At 47.0% G+C, this 13,367-nt stretch overlaps 1 protein-coding gene across 1 annotated transcript in view; it reads right to left on the bottom strand.

Annotated features, from left to right (window-relative positions):
* The window catches only part of LAMB1 (laminin subunit beta 1), a 73,556-nt gene extending 60,442 nt beyond the window's left edge, over window positions 1-13,114 (bottom strand). The window contains exons 1-5 of the mRNA XM_060020240.1: window positions 13,059-13,114; window positions 12,808-12,930; window positions 11,568-11,743; window positions 8,695-8,830; window positions 5,506-5,579 (exon numbers count right to left, since the gene is read on the bottom strand). Of these exons, the coding sequence (XP_059876223.1) occupies window positions 5,506-5,579; window positions 8,695-8,830; window positions 11,568-11,743; window positions 12,808-12,844 (423 nt within the window). The 5' untranslated portion in view covers window positions 12,845-12,930; window positions 13,059-13,114. The remainder of the gene's footprint in view (window positions 1-5,505; window positions 5,580-8,694; window positions 8,831-11,567; window positions 11,744-12,807; window positions 12,931-13,058) is intronic.
* Between the last annotated feature and the right edge of the window lie 253 nt (window positions 13,115-13,367).

The following is a 13,367-nucleotide window of genomic DNA, read 5'->3' as shown; positions in this document are numbered from 1 at the left end:
TGAAACATGGATTTGGGAGGCACTGTATACATAATTTGAAACCTCCAAATATTTAATTTCCTCTCAAAAAGAAAAGGACAAGATAAAAGAGAGCCAAGTCAGTGCTCCAACATCAACAAAGTGCTAATAGAAGACAAGAGAGGGGTGCTGGGAACTTTAATCACATTATTTCATTTAACCTTCCATTACGGGCTGAACTGTGTCCTTTCCAAATTCTGATGTTCAAGACCTAATCCCTAGTACCTCCGACTATAACTGTATTTGGAGATAGGGTCTTTAAAAGGGTAATTAAAGTAAAGTGAGGCCACTGGAGTGGACCCTAATCACATATGACTGGTGTCCTTCTGAGAAGAAGACATCAGGACACAGACAGGTCCAGACAGAAGACCAGGTGAAGACACAAGGAGAAGACAGTCATCTAAAAGTCAAGGAGAGAAAGAGGCCACAGAAGAAACCAACTCTGCCGACACCTTGATCTCAAACTTTGTCCCTTGAGAACCCTAGAAAATACATTTCTGTTGTTCAAGCCACCCAGTCTGTGCTACTGTGTTATGGCAGCCCTGGCAAACTAATATACCTTAACAACACATCTGTCCTACAGATAAGGAAATCGAGGCTCAGGGACATTAGTTAACTCGCCAGGTATTGGCAGAGAGATTTCAGTCCAGATTGGATGAAGACCTTTCAAATCCAGGCTGAATGAAGACCTTTTCTGCCTCACTGGCTAATGGTGTAATAGAAGCCTGAAAAATGGATGTCAGAGAGGAAGGAGGAAAAAGACAAGAATTCTGGAAACTGAGGCAGGATGGAGCTTTAGGAGGGTGTGGTGAACAGGGGCAATGGGGAAAAAGAGATGAAGCAGAATGAGCACTAAAAATAGGCAAAAGCTTCAACAGTGATGAACAGGGTAAGTGCCTTTCGGGAAGTGGCAGTCAGATGACGATGGAGGAAGATCAAGAAAGTTAAGGCAACTCAGCAAACGGAAGCTCAACAGAGACACTCACTTCTGAATTCAAACCAGTGCTTGACTCACAAATACAGAGAACAAACTAGTGGTTACCAGTGGGGGGCGGGGGAGGGGCGATGGAGGGGCAGGGAAGTGGGAGGCACAAGCTACTTGGTAGAAGACAGGTTCCAGGATGTTTTGTGTTGTACAACACAGGGAGTACGGCCAATATTTTCTAATAACTGTAAATGGAAAGTAACCTTTAAAAATACATAAAAATAGGGCTTCCCTGGTGGCGCAGTGGTTGGGAGTCCGCCTGCCGATGCAGGGGACACGGGTTCGTGCCCCGGTCCGGGAAGATCCCACATGCCGTGGAGTGGCTGGGCCCGTGAGCCATGGCCGCTGAGCCTGCGCGTCCAGAGCCTGTGCTCCGCAACAGGAGAGGCCACAACAGTGAGAGGCCCACGTACCTCAAAAATAAATAAATAAATAAATAAAAATTAAAAAAACTTTTAAAGAGAGTAAATGTTGGGGGCCAAGACGACCAATACAAGAACTTCAACAGGACCATAAAAAAAAAATAAAACAAATGCTTGACAGAAATCTGGGTGACAACTAAGGGTGAAAACTAGTACCTGCCGAGCTCTCCTTGCACCATCCTTCATAATCCTGATGGCATTTCTCACGGATAAAAGGAGACAAGGGTAAGGAAATGGAAAGCCACATTTCGACAGATTCCTTGACTTATACATTTACTAGTTGCTCAGGTTTTTTTTTTGAACCTATTCAGAAATATGAGAAAATGATACTTTATTAAACCCAAGAGAGTATTAGACTAAAAATTTTAAACAAAGGGGGGAAAACCCAATAACTGAACCAAGGCAAACTCCCCAGGGGACCTGCCTCATGGGTGGCAACACTTTGGAGAGAGACTAGCCTGATGTCTCTGTGGCACAAGACAGCAGAGAGGAAAAGCCTTATATCCAGTCCTGGTTATGCTTCCTTCTCTCTCCCTTCTGGAACCTTCTGAGTCCCAAAAGGCCATTGACAAATTATCCAATTTTCTGTGAAGTTAGGAAACTGCTGGAAACTGGGACAACACATTTTACCTACAGAAGGGAAGCCTTTCCATGTTCATTGCTGAGTCACTGACCTTCTCAGGCCTCACACTGCTGCATAGCTGCCTCTGAATTTATACTAAACAAAAGGGCTGTGAGTTTGGAAACCTTTGGCTATGAACAAAAACAGACTGTGGATATGCTAACTGGGTTTTGCTACCCTAAGAAAATCTAATCCACTTAGTAAACAGCCATGTCCACGCAAACACGAGTTAGAACAAACACACTCTCAATGATCCAGCAATCCCACTCCTGGGCATACACCCAGACAAAACTGTAATTCAAAGATACACGCACCCCTGTGTTCATAACAGCACTATTCACAAAAGCCAAGACGTGGAAGCAACCTCAACGTCCATCAACAAATGAATGGATAAAGAAGATGTGGTATATATACACAATGGAATACTACTCAGCCATAAAAATGAATGAAATAATGCCATTTGCAACAGCACAAATGGACCTAGAGATTATCACACTAAGTCAGAAACAGAAAGACAAATACCATATACTATCACCTATTATGTGGAATCTAAAATATGACTCAAATGAACTTATATCTATGAAACAGACTCACAGACGTAGAGAACAGACTTGTGACTGCCAAGGGGGAGGGGGTTGGGATGGACTGCGAGTTTGGGATTAGTAGATGCAAACTATTATATACAGAACGGATAAACAACAAGGTCCTACTGTATAGCACAGGGAAGTATATTCAATATCCTGTGATAAACCATAATGGAAAAGAATACATATATACATTTCGTTTTCATAATGGAATCACTTTGCTATACAGCAGAACTTAACAGAACATTGTAAACCAACTATACTTCAATAAAATAAATTTAAAAAAAAAGGAATAATCACACTCTTCATCCTCGACCCCTGCCTGTCCTCACCACTCAATGGTATCACCACCCTCCTAGTTCCCCAGCTTGGACATCTCAGTAATTTTTGATTCATCCTTGCCTTCTGCTGTCTGCTTCTACTCCTTCTCCAATTCATGGCTGAGTCTTTGATTCTAAAGGGTCCGACTGACTCCCTTAGAAAACAAGGGCTCTCCTCTCCGCAATGACTCTCCAAGGCAACAGTAGCAGAGGGTAGCAGAGAGGGTAGCAAGGGGCGACGTGGGACTGGGAAAAGCTCTCCAAGTCACACTGTCAGGACTCCGGGTTGCAGCAGGAGGCTTTCTCCTACTTGACAGCCACAGGCAGCCTTTGCGTTAACACCACCCCTGCCTAAGTCAGTTCCAGCTCCCCCTTACCGCTGACCTTGAGAGCCCCCTGCCTCTGTGCCCTCTCATCTCCATGCCCCAGGCCCTCCTCTGTATTTCCTCTTGGCTCCCTTCCTGAAACGCAGGTCTCATTTCCTGTCGATGGCTCCCCATTTTCTATAAAGTTCACACCCCTCAGCAAGGAAGCAAAGTCCTTCTGGCTGTAACCTTACTTCCCGCTCCTCCCTTCACTAGCCCAAGTTCAAGGTACATCTACATAGTACGTGTTGAACAAACTCTGCCCGAACTGTCCCACCACTAGAGCTTTGCTCTCACACTGCCAAGAAGGGTTTTTCTTCTACCTGCTCTCCCTAAAGTCATGCTCACTCTTCCTGGCCCAGGTCAAGTGCAATCTCAGTCCCCTCTTCGTAAAGCTTTCTCCTTTATCCCAGGCAAAAATGAATCTCACCCTCCTCCCTGCCCACGTACTTTATCCGAACTTCTGCTATAGCAGTGAGCACATCCTACCTTGTATTGTAAGTTATTTGCAAGTACGTATTTCTCCCCTAGAAGACTGGAGCTTCCGGACAGCGCAGAGCAGGAACATGCTATCTTTAAAATCTAAGGCAGTTTCTTACAAACAGAAGATGACTGAATTCATTTATCCACTTATTTAGGCCGTATTTGTAAAGCAATTACTACATGCCAAGCATCAGCATATATAAAAGCATTCAGGCTCCCACTATATGCCAGGGTGGTAAGAGCGTCCCTATAATGCAGGCGTTATTTTTCTTCCCATTTTACCAAAGAGGAAGGAGAAGCTCTGGCCACACACGCCAGTAAGGGACAGAATGGGGAGTCACACCCAAATCTGTGCAATCCTGTAGATGTTGCTTTTCACACGTGAACTAGGGGCCCAAAGGATGAGTTGTGCCAACTTGTACCCATTCTTTAGGTCTCAGTTTAATCACCACCTCCTCTGTCTGACTTTCAGCACTTCTGCACAGAATTTCATCTTTGGCCCATTGTACTCACTTGAATGAGTATTCAACTACAGGATATGTGCCCACCCGACTTTTGGATATAAACGAACTACCCATAAAAGGTAGTTTTACCTTTTAAAAGGAGAAAACGAACAAAGTAAAAGACAGGACCATAAACATTCATAAAGACGATTTTGAGTATTTTTAGGTGTCCCATAACGTGGAGGCAACATCCGAAGCTGAGTCTCACTTCTAACTGCCAGGTTGAGCACGTGGCCAATGAAGGGACAAGGCGTGGTTTAGGAAAAGTCCTCCCTAATCCCTCGCGGGACCAGGTGCCACCGTGTAAACCTTCCCCCCGCCCACCCCAGCCAGCAACAGCAGGTTCCCGTGGAGGAGCAAGGGGATGAAGAGCTCAGGCCTGGGGACCAGCAGCCCAGCAACCTTCCTAGTCACGCTGTGACTTCCACGCCCACCCCTGGCCCTTGGCCGCCCAGGCTTAGGCAGAGGACACAAGCAAGACTTTCATGGCTACCCGCCCACACTGTAAACCTACCCCTGGCACCTTTTCCAAACCTGAGAAGGTGTAGATAAGGCCCCCAACTGAAAACGATTCAAAAGTGATTTTAATCTGAGAAGCAATAAGTAAATTATAGGTTTTGTGTGCACCAACATGTACTTTAAGCCATGTGAAGCCTGTCATTTCCAGGCAGCTGCTTAAGAAGAAACAAAGGGACTTTGTACACAGACATTCCCTAGTCCTGGAGTCATTTTACATCTCTCAAAGAAAAAGGATGGGAAAAATCCACGTTGAAGAAGGCAAGCACATTTCTTAAGGAACTCAAAAACCGTTCCCACATATTTTGCAAAACCTTGAAAACTAAAGATAATACACTTCCTTTTCAGTTACCAAAGTCGGCATTAAAACATCAACCCAAGGGAGCAGGGACTGATTCTCCAGATGTCTTACTATGATTTGCGAGCAGGTCAAAGCTGCCTGTCTCCATGGGGAAATAAACAGATATCTAATTAAAAGTTTACAGTCGAATCATCTTAGAACAGTGACTCTCTCTACTTACGGCCATGAAGAGAGAGTATCTGTTAGGCATAGTTCTTCATGCCCATGTTGAAAAGCTGTTCAATTATCCCAATTTATAGCAATAATAATGTTTAGGTTCCCACTGAGGCCAAGCCGCAACAGCCATCCATTTTGAAAGGGGAATTTGTGAGAAAGTTAGACCTCACCTTGAAGGTCATGATGAGATGAGTGAAATGGAATTCTGCTTCCAAATCCAGTTGGATGGTTACATTTTCCACGCCTATAGGAGATTTTTTTGAAAAGACAAAAGGAAACAGCAAGGTAAACGGGAAATCTGTGAACAACTGAGACAATTCTCTTCAAGTATCCTTAGGCTCCGCATAGGAGTTCTCTCTGCGGTCCATCTTAAGCTGAAGGTAAGATAAATAATGATAAAACCCTGGCTTGATTCAGGCGATGGAGCACATCTCAGAATGATTCTTCAGTTGTTCATCAATCATTCTGGAGTTCAACGTATTGAATGTATTCCCTGGAACAAGACATCTGGCAGAATGTCAGAATGACAGCCTTTAGTTGCTGTCAAGAAAGACATCTTTTGCTTAGGAAAAAAATGAAAAGTCTTCCCAACCCACTTAGCCAAGGGACTTTCTCAAAGGCGAAACAAGAGGGGGCACTTCCTGTGCACAGTAGGGGTTCAGCTTTGCTGTCTGAAGCCCAGGAACACAATCCTCTTCCAGTCGACACAAACATATTCCTTTTGTTCTGTGCAGCAGCAAAGAAAACAAATAAGAGTCCACCATGTTTTGTGAGTTACACTCCAATTTAGAAAAACCTATCCCTGACGGAGAAGGCTTTGGGTGCATTTCCACAACCGAGAAACAATGCCAAAGAGACAAAGAATGGGTCAAATAAATAAACTGGCCCAGAACAAATACTAACATCTTCCCTTTCAGGGGAAAGCCTGAACAAACAAATGAGCCTCTGCACTATGCCCTGGGGGTCAATCCACTGGAATTCCAGGGAGGGAAAGCACCTCCTCCCCAATCTCTTGGGCCCTCAAGCCTGCCTGTTTAGCGAAGGAGACCTTTCCACATTTCCTGTGCTCGAGAGAGCTTTTGGGGGTCCATCTTCTGAAGCAAAAGAAGTCTTAAATGCAGGAAGACAGGAATGTGTCGGGATGAATGATGTCACAGGCTGGTGTATTTTCAGGAAATCAGTAGGACTTTTGAAATAAACTCTCCCACTGGACAACTGCCAAGTCAATTGGGGATGGGGGTGGGGGGGAAGTGGTCACTGGAACGGATATGAGTTAGTTGGAATGTTAAAGAAAAACATAGCCGTGCTAACTAACCTTATCTAACTTATTAGAAAGAAACTGTACTACAAACCTACTCTCCACAACAAGGTTAGCTAAGCAACTATCTGTCTCTCCTTTCCCAGGCTTTTAAAAACCTGCACTATTTGTTTAAAATGAAGAGATAACGAAATAGCGTAAAGTACAAGAAAGACTAGGACCAGTTCTGTAACATAAGAACATATCCGGCAATGTGGGCTTGAAAAGCGCATTCCATTTTAGATTCCTAACCTGATAAAGCACTGCAGGTTTTTTTCTGTTTTTGTTTTTTTTTAAATATGGGAAGAAAAATCTACGGAGAAAAGAAATGAGATCATTCTTCTATGGTGTACTTGATTTCTGTCGGACCTAGTAGTAAAGCATCAGGAGGGGTAAGTTAAAAGTAGGTGCACATTCCAAGACTGTTTCTGGGCCTGAGCACTGATAATTTAACACGTCACATCACGTAAAGCTCATCTTGGACAAAACATAAATAGATAAAATCACATTCCTAAACAAAGTCTTCACTTGTGACCTATCAGACAGCAGAGAGATGAGAGGGGACAGTAACATTCAGTCTGACTTTCTAAAACTAAGTTCCATCCATCTAATCTCATCTGATCTCTTGTGACAGAGTGACAGCGCCCTCAAACCCCTCTATTTGAAAATCCCTTCTTTCTGGCATTTGGCCTCTTTTGTCCCACAAACTCAAAGTTGTAGAGACTGATTAAGTCCTGATGTAACCAAGAAAAACCCTCCTCTAGAACAATAGCACGTGATGAACTATTTTACTGTCTATCAACTTGATACTGATGTTGAGGCATCCTTCTTCTAATTGTCTTTCGGTCTCACTGGAAAAAGGTGGACAGTCAGAGACATCCCACATTTGTCATAAGCTCTATGTGGTTCAGAAGTCCCAGGCTTTCACTGCCCAGGCTTAGAATCACTTCTTTGAGAGTCCTTTCTCATAAATGTTTTGTAAAAAAGATCTAGTGGTCGGGACTTCCCTGGTGGCGCAGTGGTTAAGAATCCGCCTGCAAATGCACGGGACATGGGTTCGATCCCTGACCTGGGAAGATCCCACATGCCGTGAAGCAACTAAGCCCGTATGCCACAACTACTGAGCCTGCGCTCTAGAGCCCTCGAGCCACAACTACTGAGCCCTCGAGCCACAACTACTGAGCCCACATGCCGCAAGTACTGAGGCCCGCACGCCTAGAGCCCGTGCTCCACAAAAAGAGAAGCCACCGCAATGAGAAGCCTGCACACCGCAATGAAGAGTAACCCCTGCTCGTTGCAACTAGAGAAAGGTCACGCGCACCGACATAGACCCAACGCAGCCAAAAATAAATTAATCAAAAACAAAAGCTCTAATGGTAACACTGTTAATGACAAACACATTAACTCTACCTTTAATCCTCAAATTTCAGAATTCAAGTTTGAAACAAATGCAAAACTAATTTGGACTTAGTTGTACCGCAACAGTATCATATTTGATGAATTTATTAAACCAAAACCCAAGAGGCAAAGAAAGGAAAAACGGTGGGATTCACACACTCACTGGAAAAGCTGACTTGGGGTCATTATCCACGTTGAGTCTGAAAAACTACATCTAATGTATACTCAGAGTACTATGATTAAATGTTCTCTAGCTGGAAAGAAGATGGTGGGCGTTGATTCTGCCCTTTCCTTTGGGGTTGATGAAAATGAAAGATGCTGTTTTGTGGAGGAATAAGGGCCTGAGATGATACAGGGCCTTCCCACGCCCTCCCCAGACTGCCCCCGGCCCATGCCCACGCTCCCCAAGGCCCCCTCAGTATGAAGACTATGAAATACTCCTTTGGTCTCGCATGAAAGACCTCTTTCTTATAGGAAGTGCATACTTCAGGAAGAAAGATCGGATTTTATCAAGAGAAGTTAGTGCTTCAGGCAGTAAATCTGTCAAAGGCCATAATTCCAGGATAGAGAAACCAATCGTAATTACAAACACCCAGTAGCCCGTAAACCCCTTCCAGGTGACCCATCACACTCTTTGGAACTTATCCCCATACCAACCACATACCATTTTCGGATTGCCACCAGATCTTAAGACGGTTTGGAGCAAATGTCGTGACCACATTTTCAATGAGATGACTGTCAGGGTTCAGGGTTTCATGATAAGGATCTTGTGAATTGCATATGAAGCATTTTTTGTCCTCCTGAAAGCAAAGTCAGTTCTATGAGTCTAGGAAGCAATCGCGCGTGCACACACACCAAAATCAAGCCCACGATACAAAAACCCAACCTACTTGCTTCAAGAAAAATGCATGTGCCAAAATTACTTAAATGACCTGTCATACGTCTTTCACTTTTTAACTTAACTGAGTATGAAATACTCCTGAAATTTTCCTCTTCTCTTGCAACTTCAAGGTCAAAAGTAGAAGGCGGCATTGTTTCCACAAGCTATTAATTTAATCAAAATGAAAGTTCTAGGCTTAAGTCTTAATCTCAGTGAATAACTGGAGAAGTTTACTCTTGAAGCAAACTGCTGAGGAGCTTTTAGAGAATTTTTGCTGACATAAAGGAAACTGAAAATAAAAAGAGAACAGTTCACTTGGCCTGATTTTCAAAAACCTATATAAAGCAGAAACCAGTTATTAGGCAGACGTATTTAAGCAGCTTTGGGAACTACAGATAAAGATTTCTTAGCATCTCCTCTGCCCCAGCAGTGAATTCGCAGTGGCAGCGAGCAGGCTAGCCTACAAACTGCTCAGAATATCCAGGAAGAGGACACCAGACTCTCATGTTGGGAGCACTGAAAACTGGGACCAATTCAAAGAACGCCAAATTGGACCCGAACTAAAAATATACTTTAGGTTTTAGAGTAGCTTTGAACTTCTCTCTTCTCACTTTCCTTTTCCTTAAAATGAGGGTCACAGCCAAAAGAGCCCTCATTGCACTGCATCACTGTGAATTATAAACAGCATCACTTAAAGTTTCCTTTTCCACATAAGGCTCTGCTCTCTAAGATTTTCTGAAATGCATATTACTCTTAGGTCTGAAAGTGACACTGAGATGGAAATCTATAGAGACCCACACACATCTTACAAACAACATTTAAGCAAGGGTGGTAATCTTATAAGGACAGTATCAACTGATTGTACTTTTTATGTTTGTATCTATTTAGCTAGCTATTACTTATCACCCTCCTCCCAAAAGGATTTAGAGACTGGCAAGATGTACCAACTACAAGTCAGGAATACAATGGGACCCTGGACAAAATACTTACGCTTCCTGCCTCAATTTTTCACCTGTTCAACGTCTGAGAGAAGTACACACCCAGTGCCTTTCTTTAGGCTCTAATATCTGTGAAGAGTCCTCCACAATTTCATGGCTAATCACATAAACCAGAGAGTCTGGCTCTACTTGCTTTTAAGGCAAATAATCCAATTCTCATTCTGGTCAAAGCTGGTTTCAGGATCTGCTGATTCATTTACAGGATGCCCTGGCCTCGGAGGTAAATGTTAACATAATATTTTGGGTAAAATTTACATGCTAATATTAGAAAAGGTAACATCAACTGCCTTCAGTAACTTGTAGCCAAGGAAACTAATACTGGAGAACAATTACCAGAACTTAAAAAAAGTTTAATTACAGCCTCCCTTCTAATCAGGAGGAAGCAGTCTAGACATCTCCGTATAAACCTGGAAGCAAGTAAGTGGAATCCACTTTACCACATTCCTTTGGTTTAATTTATCAGGTCTCCAGAATGGGCTCTCCTCCTGCTTTGTAAACGTGACTCCATTTGAAGGCATCTGCCTGCAAACCACACGGTATTCTGTCCCACTCCTGAAGGGCAGATCTGCAGGTGGGTGCAGTGACCAAGTTTCGAGCAAGTGGCTTGGCACTTGCCCTGCGCAGGAGATTAAGCCCTTATGCTGGCTTTAGAGGCCAGAAATACCTGCCTCCCTTTTCAAAATCAAGGAAAGGGATTTTGATTCTCGGTGGTTTATGCTTTGAGCCTTCTTTTAAAATTACATTTTACTAAAAACGTGACCTTTGGGGCTTCCCTGGGGGCGCAGTGGTTGAGAGTCCGCCTGCCGATGCAGGGTACACGGGTTCGCGCCCCGGTCCGGGAAGATCCCACATGCCGCAGAGCGGCTGGGGCCGTGAGCCATGGCCGCTGAGCCTGCGCTCCGCAATGGGAGAGGCCACGACAGTGAGAGGCCGGTGTACCGCCAAAAAAACAAAACAACAAAAAACGTGACCTTTGAAAGCTAGGATCTGGGTCTACTTTTAGAAACAGATAACACTCGGAAATTTCATTTTGGTCCTCCTCTATCGGGTACCATGGCAACCAGGGCATTCTGAAAAAGCAAGCATCTGATTCTGCTATCTAATAGAAGTAGATGGGAACAGCACCAAATGAGGAGACAAAAACATTGGAGTGTTTTTCTCCATGACGGGAGTGACCTTGCAAGGTGTCTGTCAGTGCTGGAATACTCTTTATCCAAGTGAAAGATTTGGGAAAAGGCCAAGATCACCACTCAGTATATAAAAAAGAAGAGGTTAAACCACCTTTTATATACATTTCCAGAAAGAAAAGGATTAAAAAACAAACCAAACCAACCAACAAAAAAAAAGACACGGGTCTTTTAGACGCCCGGGTCTTTTAGAGGTCAGGGCTTGGGGGCAGGGCCACCAGATCTGTCTGCAGCCCTGCCTTTCCACACTGACTGTGGCCGCGGCAGGAAATGTTTGGCGGATGCAACTGTGCAAACTGTGAGCCACCACAGTGCAAAAGGGTGAGAGCTACCAGCCTAATCCCGGGACTCCCTGGCTGCGGCGCTTCCTATCTGGATCGCTGGCAGGATGCGGAGTCCCCTGGGCCTTCCCCTTCGGTCTGGACTGGAGGAGGCTCGCGCGCGCAAAGCCTGGAGCCACCTCTCCCCTCACCTGGAGGTGGCTGACGATACAGTAAGGCTCGGGTTTGTACAGCCCACACGTCGAGGTCACCGAGAGCTTCTGGGCTCGGCCGATGAGAAGGTCACCGGTGGCCGGGTAGCAGCTGCCCTCCGCGCAGCCGTAGCTGAACTCGGGTTCTTGAGCACTCACTTGGGCTCCGCACAGGGCTGTGGAAGGGTCAGGCGACAGGGTAGGGCACAAGCAGGGAGCGGGCCCCAGCAAAGGGAATAAGCAGGGGCGGGGAGAGAGTAGATTCAGAAGAAAAGCAGGATACACAGAAAAGAGACACAATGGGGAGATGATCGAGGCCGGGAAGGCAGGACGCGGAGAGGAGGATTCAGACAGAAACAGAGACGTCAAGTTTGTCCAGCAGCCAAGAGCATCACTCCCAGGAAACCCACCTACACTCGCGCCCACCCTAATGTGCCCGGGAAGCAGCTCCGGGCACTTCGACACGCCTGGATCTGGGCGCAGGGAGGCAGGTGGCCAAACGCCGCACACCCGTACTCGCGCACGTGTGTGTCTGTGAACCCGCGCGCACGCGGCAGCCTATATATCCTCGGCGTGACAGCGCGTGTGTGTGCGCGGAAATCTGTGAGCGTGCGGGCGCGTGAGTGTGTGTGCATGCACGCTCGGAGGACGCGGGCGCTTCGCCCGGCGACGGGGGATGGTGGGGCTCGCGGGGGACGCCACTCTCCCGAGCGAGGGGCCGGTGGACAGTCCCTGCGGCTTTGGATTGGCTTCAACAATTCGTCATTCCGGGGACGCTCCCGGTCCAGCTGTTTCTGGCGCCATCCAGGGGCAAACATTGATGCTTAATTAAAGCCACATGGCCCCAATCTGTTCCCAGGACGAAGCCTGCGCTCAGCTCGGGGCACTTTCCCGGAAAATGGGCTCCTGGCGAGCCCTCCACCCCATGAAGCCTGACCCCAGCGACGGAAAGACCCACCAAGAAAGGGCCGAAGATGCCAAGCCCAGAGAGGCAGCCGCGGGAGCACCCGGGGCTCTGGCACAGCCCCCCGCGATGCGGTCGCCTGCGATCCCCGCACACCGTCCCTGGCTACCACCCAGGGCGCTGGCGTTTAATCCCAGCGCAGAATTTCCACCGGGCCCCTCTCCCGATTCCCCCTCCCGATCCCCCAGGCTCCCCCGAAGCTGGGACCAACAGCTTGGTTTATTCTTTCCCCACGTCCAAGCCCACGCCCTTCCCCCACCGTTTCCTCGGAATTACCTAAGAAACTGAACGCGAACATCTGGAGCCGCCCCATGGCCAGTCCCTGCAGCCGAGGGGACACAGCAGAGGAGGGGAGAACACGGCCGCCGAGCCGCCGGCTCTTTTCCGCCGTCTTCCTTTCTGGAGAGAGGGAGGAAAAAAAAGGCAAATATTCAGGGAGAAGAGAGGGGCCCTCGCATTTCCTGCCGCTCCCACGGAAGCGGGGGGATGGGGAGGGAAAAATCGCGCCGCCACTTTGTTCTCCTCACCCGGCGGGGCGAGCGCTCTCCCGGCTCCTGGCAGCCCCGGAGCCCAAAGAAGGGAATTAGAAAGTTTCGCCCTGGGAGGAACCGAGGGTGGCGCCTCTGCTCATGCGCACACGGGGAGCCGGGGCGGAGGGGGCGGGCGGCCCCGACTTGGCGGGGAGGGGGTGAGGGCCAGGTCCAACCCTCCCCCGGCGCCTCTTTTGTTTTAAGGCCGCATCTGTGGACGCGGCGGGGCTGTGGCTCTTAACGTTCCCTGCGCAGAGCTGCGGGGCGGCCTCAGGGTGCGCGTCCCCAGCGGTGCGCAGGGCTGGG

The sequence above is a fragment of the Delphinus delphis genome, chromosome 9 (assembly GCF_949987515.2).
Source record: "Delphinus delphis chromosome 9, mDelDel1.2, whole genome shotgun sequence".
Classification (NCBI taxonomy): Eukaryota; Metazoa; Chordata; class Mammalia; order Artiodactyla; family Delphinidae; genus Delphinus; species Delphinus delphis.
This window is presented reverse-complemented; position numbering and strand designations above follow the sequence as displayed.